Genomic DNA, 22,837 nt, shown 5'->3' with positions numbered 1-22,837 from the left:
TTCCTGCTGACGTCGGGGGGAATACCCCCATGTAAATGAAAAAAATGGGCAGGGAGCATCGCTCTCCCAGCAATCTCCGGGTCAAACCCGGAGAGTTCCCAGGTATGGCTATAAGGCAACAAGTATAATTAGCATATTGCTATTACAAAACATACTGCCCTTATGTCCTATTTGGGACATTTTTTAACCATATATTTTTGAAAACTAGACACCACAGAATATTTAAAATGCTAGTATTTTAACTCTTTCTATGCACTCATTCTACTCCCAGCCTTTATTAAACTTAATAAACGTAATATATTAAATTTACAGCTCCTGGTTTATGTATCTGTCAAACAACACCTCGATGCGTGTTCAGCAACATCTCCTGAGTACAGTGATACCACCCATGTCAGGTTATTTGGGACTAGAAGGCCACATTTGAGACATGCACAATTCAGTTTTTCAACTTGAATATTTACATATTAAAAATTCTGCCCCAATGTCCTATTTTGGGAAAAATTGAAGCTGGTCAATTAATTTTACCCCCCATCAAACCATATGTATTTGAAAACTAGACACCCCAGGGTATTTCACATAATGATATTTTAAGCCTTTCTGTGCACAATTTTACCAAAATCCTTTGCCAAGATTTGTAGTGGTTGCTTGCCTTTTTTTCAAACACGAATGTATGGCTCAGTATATGGTAGTGGAAGTTATGCTGTACAGTACAGCATAACTCCCAGCACTATATACTGGTCCTTACGGTGTTAAACAACGTAGTACTTTAATGAGCATTCTCGAGAAAAGAAAAATAAGACCCTCTGTGGTCTTCTTTTCGCACACAGAAAGCAGTAAAGCATATGGGGGTATACTGCAGAAGTCATCCACCCATCTAAAAGGAGTAGAAAGAGAATAGTTAACGAACAAGGACACTAATTAAGCATATGCATTAAAGAGCATATAATTGCTGGAGCGTCCCTTTAACTCTAAAACATAATTGCAGTTTTGAAGACATTGTTTATTTTCTTAATATACTTTGCTCTCTCCACACAACCTTCTGTCTTTCCTTTATTATTTTGTAGAACGCGTTATTATTAGCATTATCCATCTTACTTCATATTGCACGTGTGCCTAAACATCCAGTTCCGCGTTTTCTTTTATTGCTTTTTGATTGCTGGATATAGAATATAACTCCACACACCTCACCAACGTAGCACTCGCCAGTAGCGCATATATGACAGGCTCTCGCTTACAGCCGTCCTTTCGTGTCCTGATTGGCTGTAAGCTTTCCTAGGCGGGGTTTTTATTTCGTTATTTCCTCTTTTCAGGCTTTGCTGTCCTCTCTCTCTTTTCCGCCATGTATCGCACTTTAATTTCCATCCAGTCTCTAATTTCTAGCCCCTCCAGTAGGAACCTTTTGTCAGCAGGGGTTGGGCGGACATTTGCGGTGAAACTGTCCAAAATGGTGAGTGCAATGCGTGTGAAGACGTGAAAGTTAAGCGTGTATGTTGTTGAAGGTCACCTTTGGTGCCCTAGTAGTAGAAGAAGAGCTTTTGTTACGGCAGTAAATTAAACAAAAATTTACATTTTCGTATGCCGCGACATTTAAAGCAAACAGCATGCCTCGTCAATAGCTCTTGTGATATTTACCGTTGGTTTAGTATTGTGTTGCCAGAGACGGAATACCTGACAGGTCCTGCGTGACAGCAAATGGACCTAAACTTCAACCAGGGGACCGAGTTTTTTATGTGTTTCTAAGGCATATCATTGTCTGTTTTAGATTTGACTCCAAGAGAAATACCGAGAAACATGCCGTTATGTTTATATGTTTGCGACCAAATAAATAACATTATACCGAATATTAACCCTTTTGTGTATTTTGGAGCCATAACTCAACAAAAACCTCAGTGCACAAATTATTAAAAAAAAAAAATCTCCACAAACCATCGGAATTCTTTTTAATTATTTACGATACTATTCCCTGACTGCATACGTAATACCAAATACATATTTGTTTTTCTTCTTAACAAACAAAAAGTAAAAGCTTTATGTATTTGAGTGCTCATTGTATCAAGAAATATAAATTGTCACCTAAATAATCATGGCCCAGTGTATTCATCAACTTTTAGCACAGAACACTGAAAGGATTTGTTAGTGAAAGTTTTTTGTTTTTTGTTTTTTTAAGCGATACAAGTACTCAAAAAGATAGTGAGCTAAATTTAGGGAAAATTGTCACAGTGGGCAAGGTGTTTTTTTTGTTTTGTTTTTTGGACAAATAAAAAAAAAAAAACTGCAAAAAATGTTTCTGAAAACAAATGTAAAAATGGGATTTACAAACACATTTTTACTTTTTCATTTTTAAATGTTTTTTTTTAATACCCTACCTATCTAATTCCACACTAACCAACACCCACCACACTACCTAATATACATTATAATAGAAATTGAGTATAAAATTGTGCTGATGAGGTACCTGGTAGGTCAGTTGCAAGTGGGTTAATATGCATTCGTTGGTGGTGCTGAATTGTCCAATTACATCTAATGTTTTTTATATATATATATATATATACTTTAAGTTTTCTTTCTTCTAGCATACATCAGCTGATTTCTAATATATTGACACATGACCAGTTAATTTTTTTTTTTTAAGTAAGCATATTTTGATGGTATTATATACCAGTTGGTCTACAAGTTTGTCTGTCTAAGTTTATTCATGTGGACTTGGATATTCATGGGCTGGGATAGCTTATAGAAAAGAAAAAAAAAAAAGCGTAATTTGTTTTCGTTGGGTATGTATGTGTATAGGTGTCTGCATTTGTATCTACATATGTTCAAAGACAAAAATGGTAATACATTATTGTAAGTTTTTAGTTTTAGACTACAATTTCATTTTAGGGTGAAACCTATGAGAGTGTCGACCTCACTTTATCAGGTTGGAAGTCATATTAAACTAAAAAAAAACCCTATTGAGAAATTGGCCAACAAGCTAAGGTGGCCATTACTTAGGTCATTGTGAGAAGAATTTGCATGGAGTGGTATAAAATGCATTTTCATGCTACATATGTAAATTCTATACTAACAATTCATAAAATTCCGCCTTGCTTAAATTAAACATTGGGTAATAATTTTAAAGCGCAAATACTGCATCAAAACACAAAACCAGAAACATTGACGTGACAGCACTTTGATCAGTGACAGGTGTTTACAGATGAAGGTAGGACAAAGTTTGGGCTTCTTCCCTTGCATATACCCTTTGTGACACTACACAATCAAGCCAGCTAGTTTTGTTTGTCCTGTTCGTGAACTATGGCTTTGGTTAGTTTTTCTATGTGAGTCCTTGTTTTTGTTTACAGAACTAGTGCTTATGTTGTTGCAATGGTCAAATTGCAAACATTTACTAGTCATCAAATCTGCCTAGATAACACTGGTGGTCTCTACCATTAGCTTTAGGGGAAAAAATGTTTCCAACCACAGTTTATTTGGTGAATGTATGCTTCATGTGACTTTGGCTTAATGCTGAATATTACTTTTATTTATATATTGCCAACAATTTATGCAGCTCTTCAAAAAATAGTTATACATATATTGAAGGGATATGACAATACTATAATTGACAGACTAAGACAAACTGATACATTAGGTGGAGCGGGCCCTGCTCGCAAGTTTACAATCTTGAGGGAATGGGGTGATGAGAACAAACATAAGGAACAGAGAAAGGTGAGAGGTAGTGTGGGGTTGTATTAGTGACAGGGAAGCTGTGTATGCTTCTCTAAAGAAGCGGGTTTTGATGTTTTTGTTGAATACACTCTTACCTACCAAACACTAGTAAAGAATATTTATGCTTCAATACTTTGACCCTTAAAACCCCCATTAATTTTGGGTTAAGGAAAGCGAGGAAATTCTTGCACTGAATATTTTCGCAGTCCAGGTTGCTAAATAAACAGGAAGATCATATACATAGTTCTATACTTTATGCCACCCCATACTTTTTCAATTAATCCTTTCTTAACCTACCACTATAAAAAAAAAAAATCCATTAAGGAGGCGTCAGAATGTCATCCCTGTTCAGCTGTACTTAACCTCCAAAGACAAAACAAGAGAGGAACTTCAAAAGTCTTGTATTTTGAAATTGGAGTTCATCTTTCTGTGTCTTGTGTTTCTTTTTATAATTTGTACAGTATGTTAAAGCAGAAAGGTAAATTCCTGTTAATCTGCTAAAAAAAAAGTTGTCTCTGACTTATCCTCTTAAACGAATGTCAGCCATCATGTGCACTGTAAAAGTTTGGGATTTTTTTAATGTTTCATTTTTTTTTCTTTGGCCCTTCAGGCAAGCACCGGTTCCTTTAGAATTGAATCAGACACCTTTGGTGACCTTGAGGTTCCAAATGAAAAATATTATGGGGCACAGACAGTGCGGTCCACAATGAACTTCAAGATAGGAGGTGGGACTGAAAGAATGCCTGTAAGTACTTTCTGACTGTTGGTATTTATTGTGACACCTATGGCTTGTTAAAGGATCTTGTACTCTTAAAGAGAGGCCTAAAACCAAATGTAAAACGTAACTTGTTTAACAGAACAGGTATTAGCAGAACTGTATCAAAGATAAACAAAAGGAAAAGCAAAACCTAGGAGTGCTTGACTGCATTGACACACTGATGTCCCCAAAGTTTCCTACCTTCACAGACTGTGGTGGGGCCTACTTCATAATTGTTTGCTACAGCCCCAATAGGAATAAGATTTTCCCTGAACATTCTCTAATGTCACGGAAGAAGACCTGCCCCTGAAAAGACCTCTAAAGCTTCTTCTCTTGGGAGAGGAAAACCCTCCACAGCCTGCCTGGTGTCTTACCAAATCACCCTGGAAAGTTAGTGTGTAGACTCCTTAATTGTAGGGTATAAAAGTAAAGTATCCTTTCTCTTGGCTAAATCAGAGAAGGATCTGTCAGTTGGTTTCTAGGGATTCCACCTTCCTCACCATTGCTAGATATAGCCTGCTTATCCTCTGGGTAGTATACTAGGAGGACATCTGAAGTTCTGTGCCTCCCTTCTAATGGGAGACCTCCCCTAGGGAAGCTGCCTGCTTAATCTGTTGCATTTATGTCGGTATGCCTGCTCCATGCATCACAAGCGGAGCAATCTGCACATAACAAATGCAGAAAAAAAACAATTTAAAAGATCCCAGGCTCCTTCGGTAGTTGCTATGGAAGCAACTGGGCATCCTTTCCACTGAGTAAGTATGGAAGAGTAGGAGAAACTAAATTGCAGCAGCAGGAAGAGAAATACAAATCTAGTTCCCTCATTTGTTAGTAAATCCAAATTAAAGGTCTACCCACTTGGTGTTTAAGCACATAACTGTGATATAGAAGCATGGGGGATGGTTCAGGGAGTAACCTAGGGATTGCATATTGAACCCTCAGGAGAGGGGCTGAACTCTGCAATGCTATAACAAAAACATAGCTGAGAGGTCACTTAAAAAAAAAAAACCAAAAAAAAAAAACTGGCCATTGAAAGTCAGGAAGTATTTTTTTTTATTACAAAATATTGTACAGACTCTTTCAGGGTGCTTATACCACTGCCATGCTGTTCTTTTTGTTTCTGAATGTGGTAGAATGTCTTTTTGAATATCAATAAAATTGATATTCCCTTTTGTCTTTCTGAAATATTATTTAGATTCCAGTGATACATGCTTTTGGAATCTTGAAAAGAGCTGCTGCTGAAGTCAATCAGGATTATGGCCTTGATCCGAAAATTGCTGATTTTATAATCAAAGCTGCTGACGAGGTAGGGAATGGCTACAGATATCTGTGTGTATGTATATATGTATATATATGTGTATATATGTGTGTGTAGAAACCATTATCGTATTGCACATCTACATACATTTCATTTATAGAGCCTTGGTGGATTCCGTAGCACACAATAATGGGAGAGTGGAAAATTTATGGTAAAGGTTAAAATTGGTAATTGACAATAAGTACAGAAAAAGAGAGGACCCTGATCCTGCACTCTTACAATCAATTAGGAAGTTAGGGGACAATGAGACAGGTGGCGAGAGACGGCTTGTAGGCAATGAAAGGACTAAACTATAAACCACGCAAAAATCTAATAAAAATGCAATTATTTGAAAACATGATGAAAATTAGATCCGGAATAGTATGATAATTGTAATAATGCACATGACACACTAGCAATTTAGAAACAAGTAAGATTCATTGGCCTTCATGTTTTAATATCCCTTAGTGTCTCAAACATCATACTGATCTTTACAAACAGTTTCCCGAATGGATTTCAGTCATCGGAATGAAATTGCACTTTTATTTTATACACATGTATATGACACATTCCCTTTCATTCAGTTGTTATTTCAATCCTGCATGTTTATAGACAATAAGAAGCTATTTAAGAATAGTGTTGATATTGTAATTTGTCCCTAATGCAATCCATCACAGCAAATGTAAAGTATCTTATTAAAGATTAGTTTCAGGCTGCACAAATACCCTTTGAAAATGTTTCTCTGATGTATTTATAGCAGGATCATGATGTGGTAGACTGACTTTCCACATTCTTAATTATAAAGATTAACCCCCCCTGAAAAAAACCTGACACTGCCAAAGTAATTCTATCCAAGATATTTCTAATTACACTTAATCATACTAGGGCCAACAAATTGACTCTTCAAAATAAAGCCAGTTGTCCAAATGGGAGGAATCCCATATGACAACTAGACCAGTGAATCTGGTAATTTTTAAAGTACTCCTAATGCAAGATGGAATCAAATCTATTCATCCACACTATATGTAGCATCCATCCATAGAAGCAAGAAGTATTGAATTCCAGAGCTGCAACAGCAATAAAGGATACCCTCTCTTTAAGATGGAGTTGCTACATGGGTCGTAGGTTGCCTTATGCAGGCTCTGCCTTGATTAAGATATCCCTTGAAATTGCTTTTATGAACCTTTACGATTGTTCATGGTAAAGAGTAGTAGGTTAGTCCTTTCGTTGTCTGTTCACAGAAGTAAAAATATCCTTTGAAAACTGCAGGTATTGCCCCTTTCTTCTGAATTGCATTAGTATTTTCAATATAACAAGAAGCACATTTATATGCGCAGATCTGAATCCAAAAGTTTTCTTTCTCGCACCACCAATCGGTCCCTCCTAAGTGTGATGTCGTTTGTGTCTGTGCATGATCTTTTTTGTGTGAAGCTCTTGTAATGTTGGGTTTCATTATCCCTTAAACCTAAGACAAGCAACTAAATATGATGGTTTCTATTGTGCTTTCATAGGTATCCTCTGGCAAACTGGATGATCACTTTCCACTGGTTGTGTGGCAAACCGGTTCTGGAACGCAGACAAACATGAATGTAAATGAAGTAATTAGCAATAGAGCTATTGAGATGATGGGTGGAAAACTGGGAAGCAAAGATCCAGTTCACCCTAATGATCATGTTAATAAAAGCCAGGTAAAGTCAGTTTGACAGTTTTTTTTGTTTGTTTTAAGCGTGACTTATAATATGCTGCTACATGGTGCATTTATGTGATATGGTGGTTACTTCACGTCCACCCGCTGCCCCCACTAGACACCAGGGAGTCTGGATCATGGGGACAAGTCTGGGGGGCAGAGTGGCATATTGGGGGGGACAGAGTGGCATAGTGGGGGTATAAGGCTTATCTGGGGGGGCAGAGTGGCATAGTGGGGGGTATAAGGCTTATCTGGGAGGCAGAGTGACTGCATGTCCCGGGCAACACGAATTGCGCATACCTGCGCTAAACACAGATTATAGGCTGCACCCCCACGGTAAAGACTGAAAGTGAAGGGGGGGTGCAGCCCATAATCGGGCCAATACGGTAAATCCCTCAGTTACTATCAAAAGTGCATATTTTTGCTCAAATAGCATAAGGGGATTAATCTGCATCTTATTACAGTTTTAATAAACTGAGCACCACCTGGTCAGGACTGGTCGATACCATACACATATAAACTTAGTAAACAATAGGAGGCAAAAGAGAGGACTGTGCACTTTTGCTTTTTGTGCACCACATATTTGTAGTGTATTTGAAAGTTTACCCTGTATGGCGTGAGACCTTGTCTTCTGTAAAATAACAGCTGAATTTTAAAACCTAATAATGCCAGATAAACTAGCCACACGTGTATCTGTGTTCATATGAAATTTAAAACTGGTTATTTTCTTCTACCACAGAGCTCAAATGATACTTTCCCTACAGCAATGCACATTGCTGCTGCAAAAGAGGTACATGAAGTGCTTTTGCCAGGTTTACAGAAACTTTATGATGCCTTGCTCTCCAAATCCAAGGAGTTTGACCGCATTATTAAAATTGGCCGTACACACACACAGGATGCTGTGCCACTTAGTCTCGGACAGGTATGTTTGTGTATTTACCTCCCTTGCTTAAAAATGACTTATTTGCTGGAAAAGTGTTAAAAGGGAACCATTGGTGTTTGACGTCTTGATAGTATTACCCTGTAATGCAGTGGTCCATAAAATATGTATTGGTACGCAATAAATCAGATGAATCTGATCCTTATGTGTATTACATTACACCAACGTTTCTTTGCAACAATTTAACCTGTGCCAGACATCCAGTTGACCACAGTTGATGTGCTTAGCACGTCTAAACGGGTATAGAAAGCAATCTACAATTCTTGTTGCTGTAATGCGTTAATGTTGAGACATTCAGCAACACCAAAATCTGAAGCCACCTGTTTAAAAGCTTTCTCAAGATATTTCTCAGACCCTCCTACATGTACTGTATTCAACTATGCAAGTCAATGGAGTTCAGTTTACTAATCACAATGATTTGATTTTAAATTGTATTTATTTTTACCAAAGGTTGTTTTATGAGCAAGTCCTAAAATTAGCGCTATATCGTTGCATGGAAAGAGTTAAAATACTGGCATTTAACAAAACAAACAAACCCATGCATGGGTGGTATCACTCTACTACGCAGATTAGGGCTGCCACTAACGATTATTTTAATAATCTATTAGTTGGCCGATTATTTTTTCGATTAATCGGATAAAAAATGCAATTTGTTTGAATTTTAAAATAATGTAATAAAAAACATATAATTTACACTTTCATCTCTTTATTGCAATGGCATTTCTCTATTCACCTTCTTATTTTACTGACATAATAATAAAAGCTACAAGAACCCAATCAGTGTTTCTCAAACTAGGTTTTAATACAAAGTTATTAGTATATATTAATTCATATGTTAACTTTCATATTTAATAAAAACTGAGAAAAAAGCCTTGTTTATATTTTTTTATTTACAAAACTGCCCCCAGTTATGCACATCTGACCCCCAGCTTGCCACTCTGCCCCCATATATGCCTTATACCTCTTATATGACAGAGATTCCACTGTGCCCCCGATATGCCTTATACTCCTTATATGCCAGTGATATGCAACTGAGCCCCCTGATATACCTTTTAACCCCAGATATGTCTTATGCCCTCCCTGATATGCCTAATATCGATATGCCTTATACCCCCTATATGCCTTATAACTTCCAATATGCCACTCGCCCCCATTTATGCCTTATACCTCCCTATATGCCACTGTGCACCCTGATATGCCACTCCGCTCCCCATAAATGCCCTGCACCGCCCTGATTCACCACTCTGCCTCCCCCAGATATGCCACTCTGAACTTCATTATACTCCCTATACACCACTCTAACTCCCCCAGATATGCCATTCTGCCTCCCTGAAATTAATTACACCCCCATACACCACTCTGCTACCCTGAAATTCATTATACCCCCCCCATACACCACTATAACTCACCCATACACCACTCTGCCTCCTCCCCCTCCCATACTCCACTCTGCCTCCTCCCCCTCCCATACTCCACTCTGGCTCCTCCCCCTCCCATACTCCACTTTGGCTCCTCCCCCTCCCATACACCGCTCTGCCTCTCTCCCGACTCCTTGGTGTTTTGTGAACCTCCGTTGCTGACAGGCACTTTCACTGCAGCTTCATAGAAGCCTCAGTGTAAGTGAAGGTGAGTAACGGAGGCTGTCTGTGCACATCGTGAAAACCCCACCGGCTGACAGAGAATCGAGGTCTCCTGCAGAGGATCATCCTCCCTGTCAGCCGGTGGGGGTCTGCATCGCACAGACAGCCTCGGTCACTGCCCTTCACTTACGTTGAGGCTTCTATGAAGCTGCAGTGAAAGTGCCTGTCAGCAACGGAGGTTCACAAAACACCAGGGAGTCGGGAGAGAGGCAGAGCGGTTTATGGTAGGGGGGAGGAGTCAGAGGGGTGTATGGAAGTGGAGGGCACGGACACCCACTGGCTGACAGTGAGAGGAATCCAGGTCCCCTGCAGCATTGCGGGGATCTGGATTCTAGTATTATAATCCGATCTCTGTTTGAGGTCGGATTATATAAGGAGAGGAGTTTTTCAGAGCATTTCTGAAAGAAACCTCTTTTTATAATCAATAAAAATCGATTCGATAATGAAAATCGTTGACGATTTTCATTATCGATTATTATCAATTTTATCGATTAGTTGTTTTAGCCCTAAAGCAGATGTTTCTGAGCACATATTGAGTTGTTTGGCAGTGACATACACCAGGAGCTGTGAATTCATACCTAATTAGAATGGGGGGGGGGCACCACAAAATACTACTGGAAATTTTTTGGTGGTATGTATGTATGTATGTTATAATATATAGAAATAAATACCAACATTTGAAATACACTGCAGTGTCTAGTTTTCAAAAATATATGCTGTGATGGGGGTAAATTAAATTGGCCAGCTTGAGAGATGTCCCAAATAGAATAAGTGGGCAGTATGGCCAGATTTAGAATAAAAAATGGTTTTGAGATAGCAGTGTGTTACTTGTACTTTTTTCCTTTAAAATGTACAAAAAAACATAACATTGGATATTTCTAGACAAATATTAGAATCTCTTTAGCAGGTTTTTTCTAGTTTGTAGATGAGTAAAAGATTTTTCAAATAGAAGTGCTTTTTTTCTCCTTATTTTATTCTTAATATACCGTATTGGCTCGAATATAGGCCGCACTTCCCCCCCCCCCACTTTAAGTCTTTAAAGTGGGGGTGCGGCCTATATTCGGGGTCTAGCGCCGGGCAGGCAGCGGGGTTAGGATACAGATCCCCCGCAGCGGTGCAGGGGACCTGCATCCTACTCTCCGATACGCTCAGACAGCCTCCCCTGCCAGCACTTTCCATGGGGGGGGTGCCGGCACGGGAGGTTGTCTAAGCGCATCGTGCGGACGGTCACCGGCTGCGGAGGTTGTTTACCCGCATCGCCGCAGCCGGTGACCGTCCGCATGATGCGTTTTACCTCTGCCCCCAAGACTTACCAGAGCAGACTCCCGGGTGTCTTGCGGGGCCGGCGGGGGACATCTACGCAATACGCGTATACAACTTCCGGTGCCGGCACATCCGCTGAGTGCCGGCACCGGAAGTTGTATATGCGTATTGCGTAGATGTCCCCCGCTGGCCCCGCAAGACACCCGGGAGTCTGCTCTGGTAAGTCGGGCGGGGGGCAGAGTGGCAGCATATCTCGGGGGGGGGGGGAGGAGGAGGAGGAGGACAGTGGCAGCATATCTCGGGGGGGGGACAGTGGCAGCATATCTCGGGGGGGGGGGGGGGGGGGGGACAGTGGCAGCATGTTTTTTTTGGTGCTTTTTCTTTAAAAAAGCACCAAACTTTTAGGGAGCGGCTTATATCCGAGCCAATACGGTATTCTGCCACACCGACACCCAGACACACACACCAGGACAGGCTCTGCCACACCGACACACAAAAACACACACACAAGGTCAGGCTCTGCCACACTAAAGCATAAAAAATGTATTTTCTACACTGCTTTGTCATTAACTGCCTCTTTTCTATTTTTGCCCCCTTGTGTATTGATGCCCCAGCCAGACCCCCTTTACTATTGATTAATGCCTCCCCCACAACCTTGTGTATTGCCCCCTTTGTGCATTTATGCCCCCGCACCCATGTGTAGTGATGTATATGATGCCCCAGCCAACCCCCTCCCTTGTGGGGGGTCCAGTCCAGCTCACACGGGCTGCACCTCGAAGTCCGGTGGGCCGCATTTGGCCCGTGTGCCGCACGGTGGATGCCCCTTCCCTAAGGTGTCTAGTTTTCAAAAATATATGGTTTTATAGGGGCACACTGAATTGGCCAAGCTCAGAGATGTACCATAAAGGGCATGGGCAGTGGATGACCAAATGTTCAAGTTCAACATTGGAAAAATATGCATGCCCCAAATGTGCCCTTTTGCCACCAAACAGCCAGGCAAACCCATGCATGGGTGGTATCGCTGTACACATATTGGGGTGTTGTATGACATATAAAATGTGTGTGGGGGGGGAATAAATTTCACAAAGTTTGACAAAGACTGGTGTTAGAATTGGTGCATGGCGAAAGTTACAATACTAGCATCTGAAATACCCTGGGGTGTCTAGTCTTTAAAAACATATGGTTTGATGGGGTAAATTGCATTGGCTGGCTTCAAAGATACCCAAATTGGCACATGGGGGAAGAATTAACAGTTTTGGAAAAATGGTTTTGAAATAGCAAAATGGTACTTGTACTTACTGCCCCATAACATGTAGAAAAAAAGGCAACATAACATTGGGTATCTCTAAACTCGGGACAAATAGTAGAATCTATTTAACAGTTTTTTTGGGGTTTTTTTTTTTTTGTTTTTTTTTTTTTTTTCAGTAAAAGTCGGTCTTTTCTAAATTTTTCACCATATTTTATACTTTGTTTTTATTGTAAATGATATGACACAATCTAAATAATGACATCTAAAGCCCTTGTCCTGAAAAAAACAATATATAACTTGTGTGGGTTCAGTAAACGGAAAAGAAGAAAATTACAGCTAAACACAAGCACCGCAGAAATGTTAAAACAGTCATCATCACGAAAGGTACAAAAAATACAATTAGCTGTTGTCACGAAGGGGTTAATTCTTGCCCACAACCTTTTTATGTTCTGCTGCTACCCTTTTGTCACATCTAAGTGGACCTTGTCCTGGGCCCCATACCATATTTATCTATTTTTTTTTGTTTTGTTTTTTTTAGCCTATTGCTTAATCAGATTGTTAGTCTTACAGCATATTCAGTTTAAAAGCAGTTTATTTTATTCACATTTCATAATTTTTCTTATAAAAATGATTTAAGTATACTATATGGACACTGCTCCTAATTGAGTGTAGATACTTCAGCCACACTCATTGCTAACCGATAAAGGCATATAGGCATGCCATTTACATATGTTGTGGAAATCAAACGTTGTGCTGACCACCAGACTTCTTTGAATGCATAAAAGTTTATTCCGGATACAAGCAGCTGCAGGGAGATCTGCACAAAAGCAGGCAAATCTCCCAGCTTTACATTTTCACACACTATATATACATTGATAACAAAAGAAATAAGTAAACTGCTACTAAAGGCTGGCAAACTTGTAATATCTCTGGGTTTACCATAAAAGGCAAAAGCCTAACCTACATATCATTAATATGTATGATATGGGTGTGGTTTCAGTTATTTAAAGCAGACATCCTGTGCCCTGAAGTTGACCCTGAGTCTACACTTATGGTCCAGTTTCTCACCAGCTGTGTAATATGACCTATGCCCTCTACCATATATCATGTTCCTCAACAGAACAATACTACCTCCCAGTGTATCAGACTCTTATCACCAAATTGCATAAAACAGTTAACCTCTTCCTACCCACACTCTCCACATCCTAAGATTCCACACATAGATGAATATTGGTAGTAGAATGGGACATACTGAACAGATCTGTGACTTTAAATGTGGCACTCAAAGGATGCCACAAGTCATTTTATGAAATTTCTGCCCTGGTCTGCTATGCTATGTCAAGTGGAAGCGCCTAGGAGTAAGCCAGCACAGAGCTTTGACCTTGAACACCTTTGGGATGAATTGGAACGCTGATGGTGAGGCAGGCCTTTTTGCTCAAGATCAGTACCTGACCTCATAAATGATCTTTGGGCTGAATGGGCACAAATTCCCACAGACACACTCCAGAATCTTGTGGAAAAGCAGAGATATAGCTGCAAAGAGTGGGCAACTCCATATTAATGCCCTTGGTTTTGGATGGGATGTCCAACAAAGTCATGCAAGTGTGATAGTCAGGTGTCCACATTCTTTTGTTCATATAGTGTATATCAGCCAAACACATGTGGTTGTATTTTGTGTTTCTTGTCAACTACTAGAACTTCCTGTTGGTGGAAACCTAGTTTTATGGATACTATTCAAGATACTATTATGTCTAACTGCCAAATGCTGCAACTACCACAACACAATATTGTAGGCAGCATAAATTTGCTAATTTTTAAAGTTTTTTTTCTTTTTTTTGCAACAGTTTCTATCGTTAAACACCAGTAGAAAAGTGGGTTTGTAATTGTTAATGCAGTTGTTGGGGTTTAGAACAAAAAACAATACTTGAATTGCAAATATTGGTCACCCAAACTAATTTTCAATTGTGTCTGTGCTCCTTCACAATTTCTTGGGATATTATTAGCCATATTTAATAAACCAAGAAGGACTATCGATATTTAAGCATTATAATATAGCTGTTTTAAATATCCCATTTTTTCCGTTTGAATAGGAGTTTAGTGCCTATGTACAGCAGGTTAAATATGGTATACAGAGAATCCAAGCCGCATTGCCAAGAATCTATGAACTAGCAGCAGGTGGAACAGCAGTGGGAACTGGATTAAATACTAGGATTGGATTTGCTGAGAAAATTGCTGCGAAAATTGCTGATCTTACAGGTAAGTTTTCTTTTTATTATTATTGTTAAAGACATGTAAAATGTGCATTCATGTTCTTTTTGAGAATTTTGCCTAGCCCAAGTTTTTTTTTTTTGTTTTTGTTTTAATAAAAATTGTAATATTCTTCAACACAGGCCTTAAAATGTTGATTAAAATTACTGTTTTATTCCTTCAGCAGTTTAACTGTATCTCTGTAGACAAAAGCAAGCTGCTCCTGGGGAAAAATAGTGTTAAAATAATTAGTTAAGTGGACACTCTAGCTGATTGAGCTTGACTCAAGGCTAATGCCTGGCTTATCCCAGCTTGTCAAGAGTGGAGCACAGCAAGCCAACCTTATTTTTGGTTCTCTTGAGTATTTCTCTACAAGCTGAGCTCACTGGCTTGCTTACTCACATCGACTAGAGTTTTACTTCTATAGTGGTTCAGGTTGCATTGTGACTTCCTATATATATTCCTAATTAGATGTGGAAATATTTATTACTTGCATTCCTTATTCAGTTTTAATAAAATTACGCTTTTAGTTTTTTTCTTGTATTTAGCCATGTTTTATATTCCATTTAGAGAACTTTAGTTTTCATGACCAAAGGTACCGTATTTGCTCGATTATAAGACGACCCCCCCCCCCCCCAAAATCTAAATATTAATTTAGGAAAAAAACAAAGCCTGAATAGAAGACTACCCTATAGAAACAAGTTTTACTAGTAAATATTAATGCATGTAAACAATTTTTTCATATCTAATAAAAGCTATGATTGAGGAAAAATATATATTTTTTTTATTTCCTTTTATTTGCCAACCTGCCCCCCCCCAGTTATGCACATCTGCCCCCAGGGTTGCCACTCTGCCCCCAGAAATGCCTTATACCCCCTATTTGCCACTCTGCCCCATGATGTGCCTTTTAACCCTCTATATGCCAGAGTGGCATATAGGGGGTTAAAATGCATATCATGGGGCAGAGTGGCATATAGGGGGTTAAAAGGCATTTCTGGAGATGTGTATGTATATATATATATACATTCAGCAATCACACTCCTATCAAGCCAAGGCAGCCAGTACATGCTGGAACCTGGGGATGATAGGAGTACAGCCTCCCTATGCCATGCTACCACCACCACCCACCTTACACATCCATGCTATCATACACACACTCATTCACAAACATTTAAATACTCATTCATTCCACAATCACACATACTTGCTCAAAAACCCTCCCCCACCCCCTTACCTGAACTGAAATACCCTGGGGTGTCTAGTTTTCAAAAATAAATAGTTTGATGGGGTAAATTGCATTGGATGGCTTCAAAGATGTCCCAAATAGCACATGGGGGCAGAATAAACAGATTTGGGAAAAATGGTTTTGAAATAGCAAAACGGTACTTGTAATTATTGCCCTATAACATGCAAAAAATATAAAAAGATTGGGTGTTTGTAAACTCTAAGGACAAATGGTAGAATCAATTTTTTTTTCTCATTTTTGCACCATATTTTATGCATTTATTTATTTTATGGTAAATTATTATACAATCAAAATAATGGCATACAAGGAAAGCACTTCTGGGGAAAAAAAAAGATATAACTTGTGTGGGTTCAGTAAATGGGAAAGAAGAAGCCCCAGAGAAATGTTAAAACAGCCCTTTGTTGTGTTGGAGACAAGTATCAATCCTAATACACACAGAAAAGTGGAGTTTCTTGTATCCCATGCATGGTTTAACATTGAAGAGAAGTGCTGTGATGTATTCTCCCAGTAAAGTCGATGCACTTGTATTCTAATACTATTCTCTGATCGAACACTGAGATTTTGACTGTGGTGGGTTTCTCCTTCTACATGCGAAAGAACTTTAACAGACCAACAACAGGAAACACTGGCACAAGCCATACCAAATCTTGACAAAATGTTAACATGCCTGTCACAATACATTATTAGCTATGACTGTATAATGTTGTGGAAAGTGACCTTTGAGCCATGCATAGACTAGAGAGAGAAAATGGTTGTGATGATTCAAGCAGCCTTCAAAGTTTTTTAAAGAACTGTGAGGCCTAAAACTAGGGGTTTTCTTGATCTAAAGAGCATTCTAAAAACATGACGACATTTTTTAGTGCTCTAAAGCATTTTACCATACTCCAGACTCCAAAATTCGTGGTCATGTTTAATGGACTAATGTCCTAATATTTTTGTTACAGGGTTGCCATTTATCACTGCACCAAACAAATTTGAATCTCTTGCTGCCCACGATGCATTGGTTGAATTGAGTGGTGCATTAAATACTGTTGCATGTAGCTTAATGAAGATTGCAAATGACATTCGTTTTCTCGCTTCTGGACCACGGTCTGGTCTTGGAGAACTCATCTTGCCAGAAAATGAACCTGGAAGCAGCATTATGCCAGGTAATACAACATGACCTTTACGGTTATCACTTCAGACTTTTATATACCGTATTTGCTCGATTATAAGACGACCCCGATTATAAGACGACCCCTCAAATTTTGGATCTTATTGGGGAAAAAAAGAAAAGGCCTGAATATAAGACGACCCTAATGGGAAAAAAATCAAAACCACTGTTTTTGTGTTTTTTTCTTTTTTCTTTCTCACCTGTCAGTGGGAATAGCAGATCTATATGTCCCATCAACATGTCCCATCAACTTGTCCCATCAACATGTCCCATGCTCCTCAGTCACGCTTAAAGGGGTCTGGGAATCATGGGAAATGTAGTTCACTAGGTTGTGCCCCTAATTGAACCAGCTATGCAAATCATTCCTACCTGACAGTCTATGCTCCTCTTCACAAATTGTGAACAGGAGCACAGACTGTCAGGTAGGACTGATTTGCATAGAATCATAGGCACAAAACGTAAAAAACGAAGCTGGGTCAGGTGAGAACAGCGCGACCCACGTGACCCGCGCATCTGTTATGGTCACAGCTTCCGATCCGGCCGCATCGGAGGATGCTGAAGCCGCGGATTACGGAGGCGGCGGCTGCTGCCGCGGATTACGGAGGCGGAGGCGGCGGCTGCCGCGGATACGGAGTCGGCGGCTCCCGCGAATACAGAAACGGCGACGGCTGCCGCGAATACAGAAGCGGCGGCGGCTGCCGTGAATACAGAAGCGGCGGCGGCGGCGGTAGCTGCCGCGAATACAGAAGCGGCGGCGGTGGCTGCAGCTGATGCGGCGGCGGCTGCCGATGGAATTGTGAGGTATCGTGGGGGATGATCTGAGGCCTGATTACAAGACGACCTCGATTATAAGACGAGGTCGGTTTTTCAGAAGTTTTTTTCTGGAAAAAACCTCGTCTTATAATCGAGCAAATACGGTAATTTTATATAAATTCACAAGGTGGTGACATTTTGACCTACTAAAAATTAGCAATGATCTTTCAACAGTGCGATTATATCCTAAAGTTTTGTCAGTTATTTTCATAGGTGGAACCAGTGTTAAGGTTTTTGCGTACTTATTGTGACTATTTCAGTTTGTATACTAGGGAAGAGCACAGGATATGAATAATTATGCAAGCAACATACTTATATTCTTACAAACATCCTGGTATTTTAATGTATTTGACAGATGAGTGGTCCCTCTTAAATAAATGCATGAAGAGATTCTGTCTCCTTCCCACCCCCACCTCATTAGCTTGCAGTGCACAAACAGCGGTGACAAAAAACACCAGGTGACACAAGTGTGTGTGAGTTGTGGAGGTATGATAGAAGAGAGGATATTTTAATTTATGTGTAGATGTGTTTAATATGTGAAGGTCCAGCTCCCCTGCTTGTTGAGAAAAATCCAGCTATTCCAGTGAAGTTGGACACTAGTGCCTTACATTATCACTTTTGAGTTCCAGTGTTTCCAAATAAAATCATACAGAACCAATTTTCAATGTACTATTTGTAATTTTAATAATTTCAGAGAATTGGTAAGAAGTCTAAATACATTACATAAAGCAAACATGGGAAAATGTGTTTGACATGTGCACTAGACTCACATGTCCAAAAGATTGGAGAACAGTCTGGTGGCATCTCTAAGTGCTCCTTGCAAAATAAGCCCTTGGACACGCCATAAATGATGTGTTGGTATGTTGAACCACTCTCTTCATAGAGGAGTGGATTGTGAAGAAATTCCATAACATCTGTGCCAAAGCTAGGAAACAAAAATATATACTCTAGTTCAACTGACCCAAAACCTCAAGCCCCTCTAAAATGCTTGCAAGACAAAAGAAGCAGATATAGTGTGCCGTTAATAGTGACTAAGGAAATGATACCGTATGTTGCTGTTGTCAGAAATACAATACAGATATGACCTGTTTTTAGTCTAGTAGAACAAGTTTCCCTTTTCCCCATCTCGTCTACAAACGTTGTATGCAGGAGAGCAGGCAAAGCCAAGTGAAACCCCCGCCACCCCATACACTGGCACACATTTTACATAACCTCCCTCGGTGGGCCGGGCCGCGGCAGGGCCGGATTGACTTAGGGGCTGATGGAGCTGCAGCTCCAGGCTCCTACCTTAAAGTAGGCCCAGTCAGGACCGGACTGACTGGGCCTATGCGGCCTCATTAACGCAGGGCATAAGGGGCACCTGCCCCTTAAGCCCACCGCAACTGCGACCGGGTCCGCTACTCTAAGGGGCCTGGAAGCCCCCACCAGGGCCGGCCTTACGGGTGTGCGGCCACACAGGGCTTAAATTAAAACATCGGGTTTTTTTTTTTTTTTTACTTTAACATCCTCCATGTTAAATAAAGTTTTTGTTAACTTTATTTAACATGGAGGATGTTAAAGTTAAAAAAAAAACCAAAAACCTGATGTTTTAAATAAAAATGGGCTGCTCTGCCTTAAATTACCGGGCCTATTTTTTGTCCCAGTCCGGCCTGACTGTAACATACATGCATACTGGCTAATTCCCTCCCCCTTAACCTTCCTGGAGGCTTCTTTCTTACATAGTATGTATGAGCAGCCGCATTTTAGCAGTGGGCTCATGTGACTCGCCTCGTTGCAGCTATATAGCAGAATGTAGTAAAGCAATTTTACATTAACTATTTTTTTCCCTCACCCCCTCTCTAACTATAGGAAAAGTGAACCCTACCCAGTGTGAAGCCATTACAATGGTGGCAGCTCAAGTAATGGGAAATCATGTTGCTGTAACCATTGGATGCAGCAATGGACACTTTGAATTAAATGTTTTCAAACCTTTGATTGTAAGTTAACGTCAATTTTTTTTAATTTAGAACAAATAGCAGATCGAGGTTGTGATATGTGGAATATGATGGTAACTTGGAAATAACAATGATTGTTTTTATTTAACTACAGGTAAATTGGCAATTAGTATAATACAATAATTCCAACTAATACAAAGTGCAGAAGGTCTTAGGTTCAAGTACTCATTCTATATAGTGGACAGTCCTTGGATTGTTGTCACTTTTGAACATGTAGCCTGTAAAATGGAGACTTTTTAGTTATTTAGAGCTATTAGTTGAATATGTATAAATGTTTAAGAGTAGACAATAGATAAAAAGTAGTGTGAGGTCAGTAGCTAACAAAAATAGTAAGTAGTAGATAACTGTATGGAATTCTGTTTCAGGTAGCAAGGTCAATCTGCTACCTTGTTCATACAGCAAGAAGTAGATGATACAGTAAGAAAATTACAGATGGCCAGGAATTTGTGGTTATAAAACAAATAACTGTCTTGTGATTAGTGTTTGACTCAATTTCCCAAAATATATAGGCATGTCAGGTGATCAGAAATGTATTTCCCCTGGCTTGTCAGGGCATAAGCCTATGCCATTTTATGAACTACATTTTATCCATATATTCTCTATGGTGAACCTTTAACGTTATGTTTTTCAGATAAGGAATGTTTTACATTCTGTAAGGTTGCTTGGAGATGCATCTGTTTCATTTACCGATAACTGTGTGGTGGGAATACAGGCGAATACAGAGAGGATCAACAAATTAATGCATGAGTCGTTAATGCTTGTAACTGCACTTAATCCTCACATAGGTAAGAGCATCCCGTACATAATTTTTTTATTATACCAAAACAAAAGTTAACAAACATTCTCTCACACGGCATAAAAGCTAGGAAAGGGTAGTATTTAAACTTACTACTCTCCTATCTGATCATCAAGTAAAAATACTCAAAACATGCTACATTAAGCAAAAAATAAATGTATTTATTGGTAATCACATAGTGCTTTGTGTGTTTTGCCTAGCATTTGGCCGCGATCAGGACATACAAAAAGATCCTTTAAAACTTGGTGTATGTTATGATGACTGCAAGATGCCAGCCAAAACATTCATAGGTACTACGTGATTACCAATTAGTAACTTTTTGCTTAGTATGGAGTTTTGAGGATTTTTTTTTTCCTATATGTACCTTACCATATTATCCATAATGAAATAACATCTGATAAAAAAATCAATCCAGAAAGAGTTGTTCTTATCCATCAAGTGCTAAAACTTCTCCAAACCACAGCAACAGAAATAATCATGCAATGCAGCACTTAGGTAGATGTATCCACTAAAACAATGTGTCCCATGACCAATCCTGTTAATGGAATTCATCCTACAAATCTATTTTGGTCTAAATTTAAAAAATCTGGTGCATTCTTTCATATACTTGCTGTGTGTGCTTAAATAAATCAGTACATTTTAGTCAAACTTACATCTTCCCTATTTTATATAAAGCTAATATTACAACAATAAAATCCAGTATTTGTTTGGTTTTGTTTTTAAAAGGATAACAAACAGTAAAACATGAATTTAAGGAGCTGGTTTGGTAATGTATAGTGAGGTTTCTCAAGAAGTAACCTCTGGGATTAATTTATACATTATGTAGGTATGTCCCAGCCCTTGCAGTAGAAAATTAGTGGGCCAGGCCCATCTGCCATAGTGAATTCTGTTGTATCGGCACAACTATGCAAACTATCCTGCGAAGTCCTAACTTAGTGAATAAATCCCCTTGTCTCATTTTATTTAAGGTGTATGTATATAATATCCATCAACATCCACCATACACTGAGGCGATCGCTTTTGGGCTGGGGAACAATTGTCGCTGAAATGCCTTGATAGCGAGGCGTTCAACCACACCAAACACCCACCCCAGGATGGGGAGCTGCTCTGGCGTCATGTGCTTTAAAAAAAAATATTGTCACGAAGGGTACAAAAATTAAAATCAAGCATTGTCACAAAGGGGTTAAGGTAACCACCCCCCCCCCCAAATTCAATAATGCAAATGAAAGTACTTGGATTATGCATTGTTTATAGGGCTCACTGGGATAATACAGTGTCTGTTCCTGTACAGTTAGATAAATGGTGGCATTGCTGATTTCAGTTCCATCACATTGTGATTCCTTATGTAAAGCTCCTTAGAAAAAACTTAAGCCATAATATCTGCAGTTTAATAAAAAAAAAAACCACATACTTTAAAAGCGATGTGTCTTTTCTTTATAGGTTATGATAAAGCAGCTAAAATTGCAAAAACGGCACATAAAGAAGATGCTACGCTGAAAGAAACGGCTATCAAACTCGGGCTAGTTACATCGGAGCAGTTTGATAAATGGGTTAATCCAGAAGATATGCTCGGACCCAAATAAACGTGAAAAAATATGTAAAAATTACTTTCAATGCTTGACAGAAGATACCAAATAATTGGTATTAATGATGGTCTGTTGTCTACAAAAACTGTTAAAATGATCTCTGCCTCAATTTTTAGCTGTTCTTCAGAGCTGTAAATGTGTACATCAGTCCCATGGGAAAAATATTTTCTCCTTGAGCATGACCTATAGTGCTGTATACAGTCATGTTGACATTCACAAAACCTGGATTTCTTTTTATGCTCCAGTAAACTTTATCTACTGACCTGGAAGTGGCCATAGTTGCAAGTTGTCATATTTTGCATGGCCTTCCCAGCTCTAAGCCAACACCACTCTGAACTGTTTTGTTTTTTGTGCCAATGCTAATTACATCCCTTTCTAAATAATAATGTCTGGATGTGTGATTCTATTTACCACAAGCAGCATGATAGAGAAAAGGTGTTTTGTCAAGTTGATAAGACAATTGTTTTAAA

The 22,837-nt window shown here is 39.3% G+C and overlaps 1 protein-coding gene across 1 annotated transcript; it reads left to right on the top strand.

Annotated features, from left to right (window-relative positions):
- The first annotated feature begins 1,339 nt into the window (after positions 1 to 1,339).
- LOC149283370 (fumarate hydratase, mitochondrial-like) lies at positions 1,340 to 22,364 on the top strand. Its single transcript, XM_089497606.1, has 10 exons — positions 1,340 to 1,447; positions 4,310 to 4,444; positions 5,652 to 5,762; positions 7,265 to 7,441; positions 8,180 to 8,362; positions 14,623 to 14,788; positions 16,970 to 17,173; positions 19,840 to 19,967; positions 20,617 to 20,770; positions 22,222 to 22,364. Exons 1-10 carry the CDS (start codon positions 1,340 to 1,342, stop codon positions 22,362 to 22,364), a joined length of 1,509 nt encoding a protein of 502 aa, XP_089353732.1.
- Positions 22,365 to 22,837: the final 473 nt, after the last annotated feature.

This window comes from Sceloporus occidentalis, unplaced genomic scaffold (assembly GCF_023333645.1).
Source record: "Sceloporus occidentalis isolate IW3139 unplaced genomic scaffold, rSceOcc1.0.p SCAF_105, whole genome shotgun sequence".
Lineage (NCBI taxonomy): Eukaryota > Metazoa > Chordata > Lepidosauria > Squamata > Phrynosomatidae > Sceloporus > Sceloporus occidentalis.
This window is presented reverse-complemented; position numbering and strand designations above follow the sequence as displayed.

Coding starts and splice junctions, on each gene's coding strand:
- LOC149283370 (XM_089497606.1), top strand. CDS start 1,340: ATGTATCGCACTTTAATTTCCATCCAGTCTCTAATTTCTAGCCCCTCC. Junction 4,445..5,651: donor GTGGGACTGAAAGAATGCCT/GTAAGTACTTTC, acceptor AATATTATTTAG/ATTCCAGTGATACATGCTTT. Junction 19,968..20,616: donor ATGTTTTCAAACCTTTGATT/GTAAGTTAACGT, acceptor TATGTTTTTCAG/ATAAGGAATGTTTTACATTC.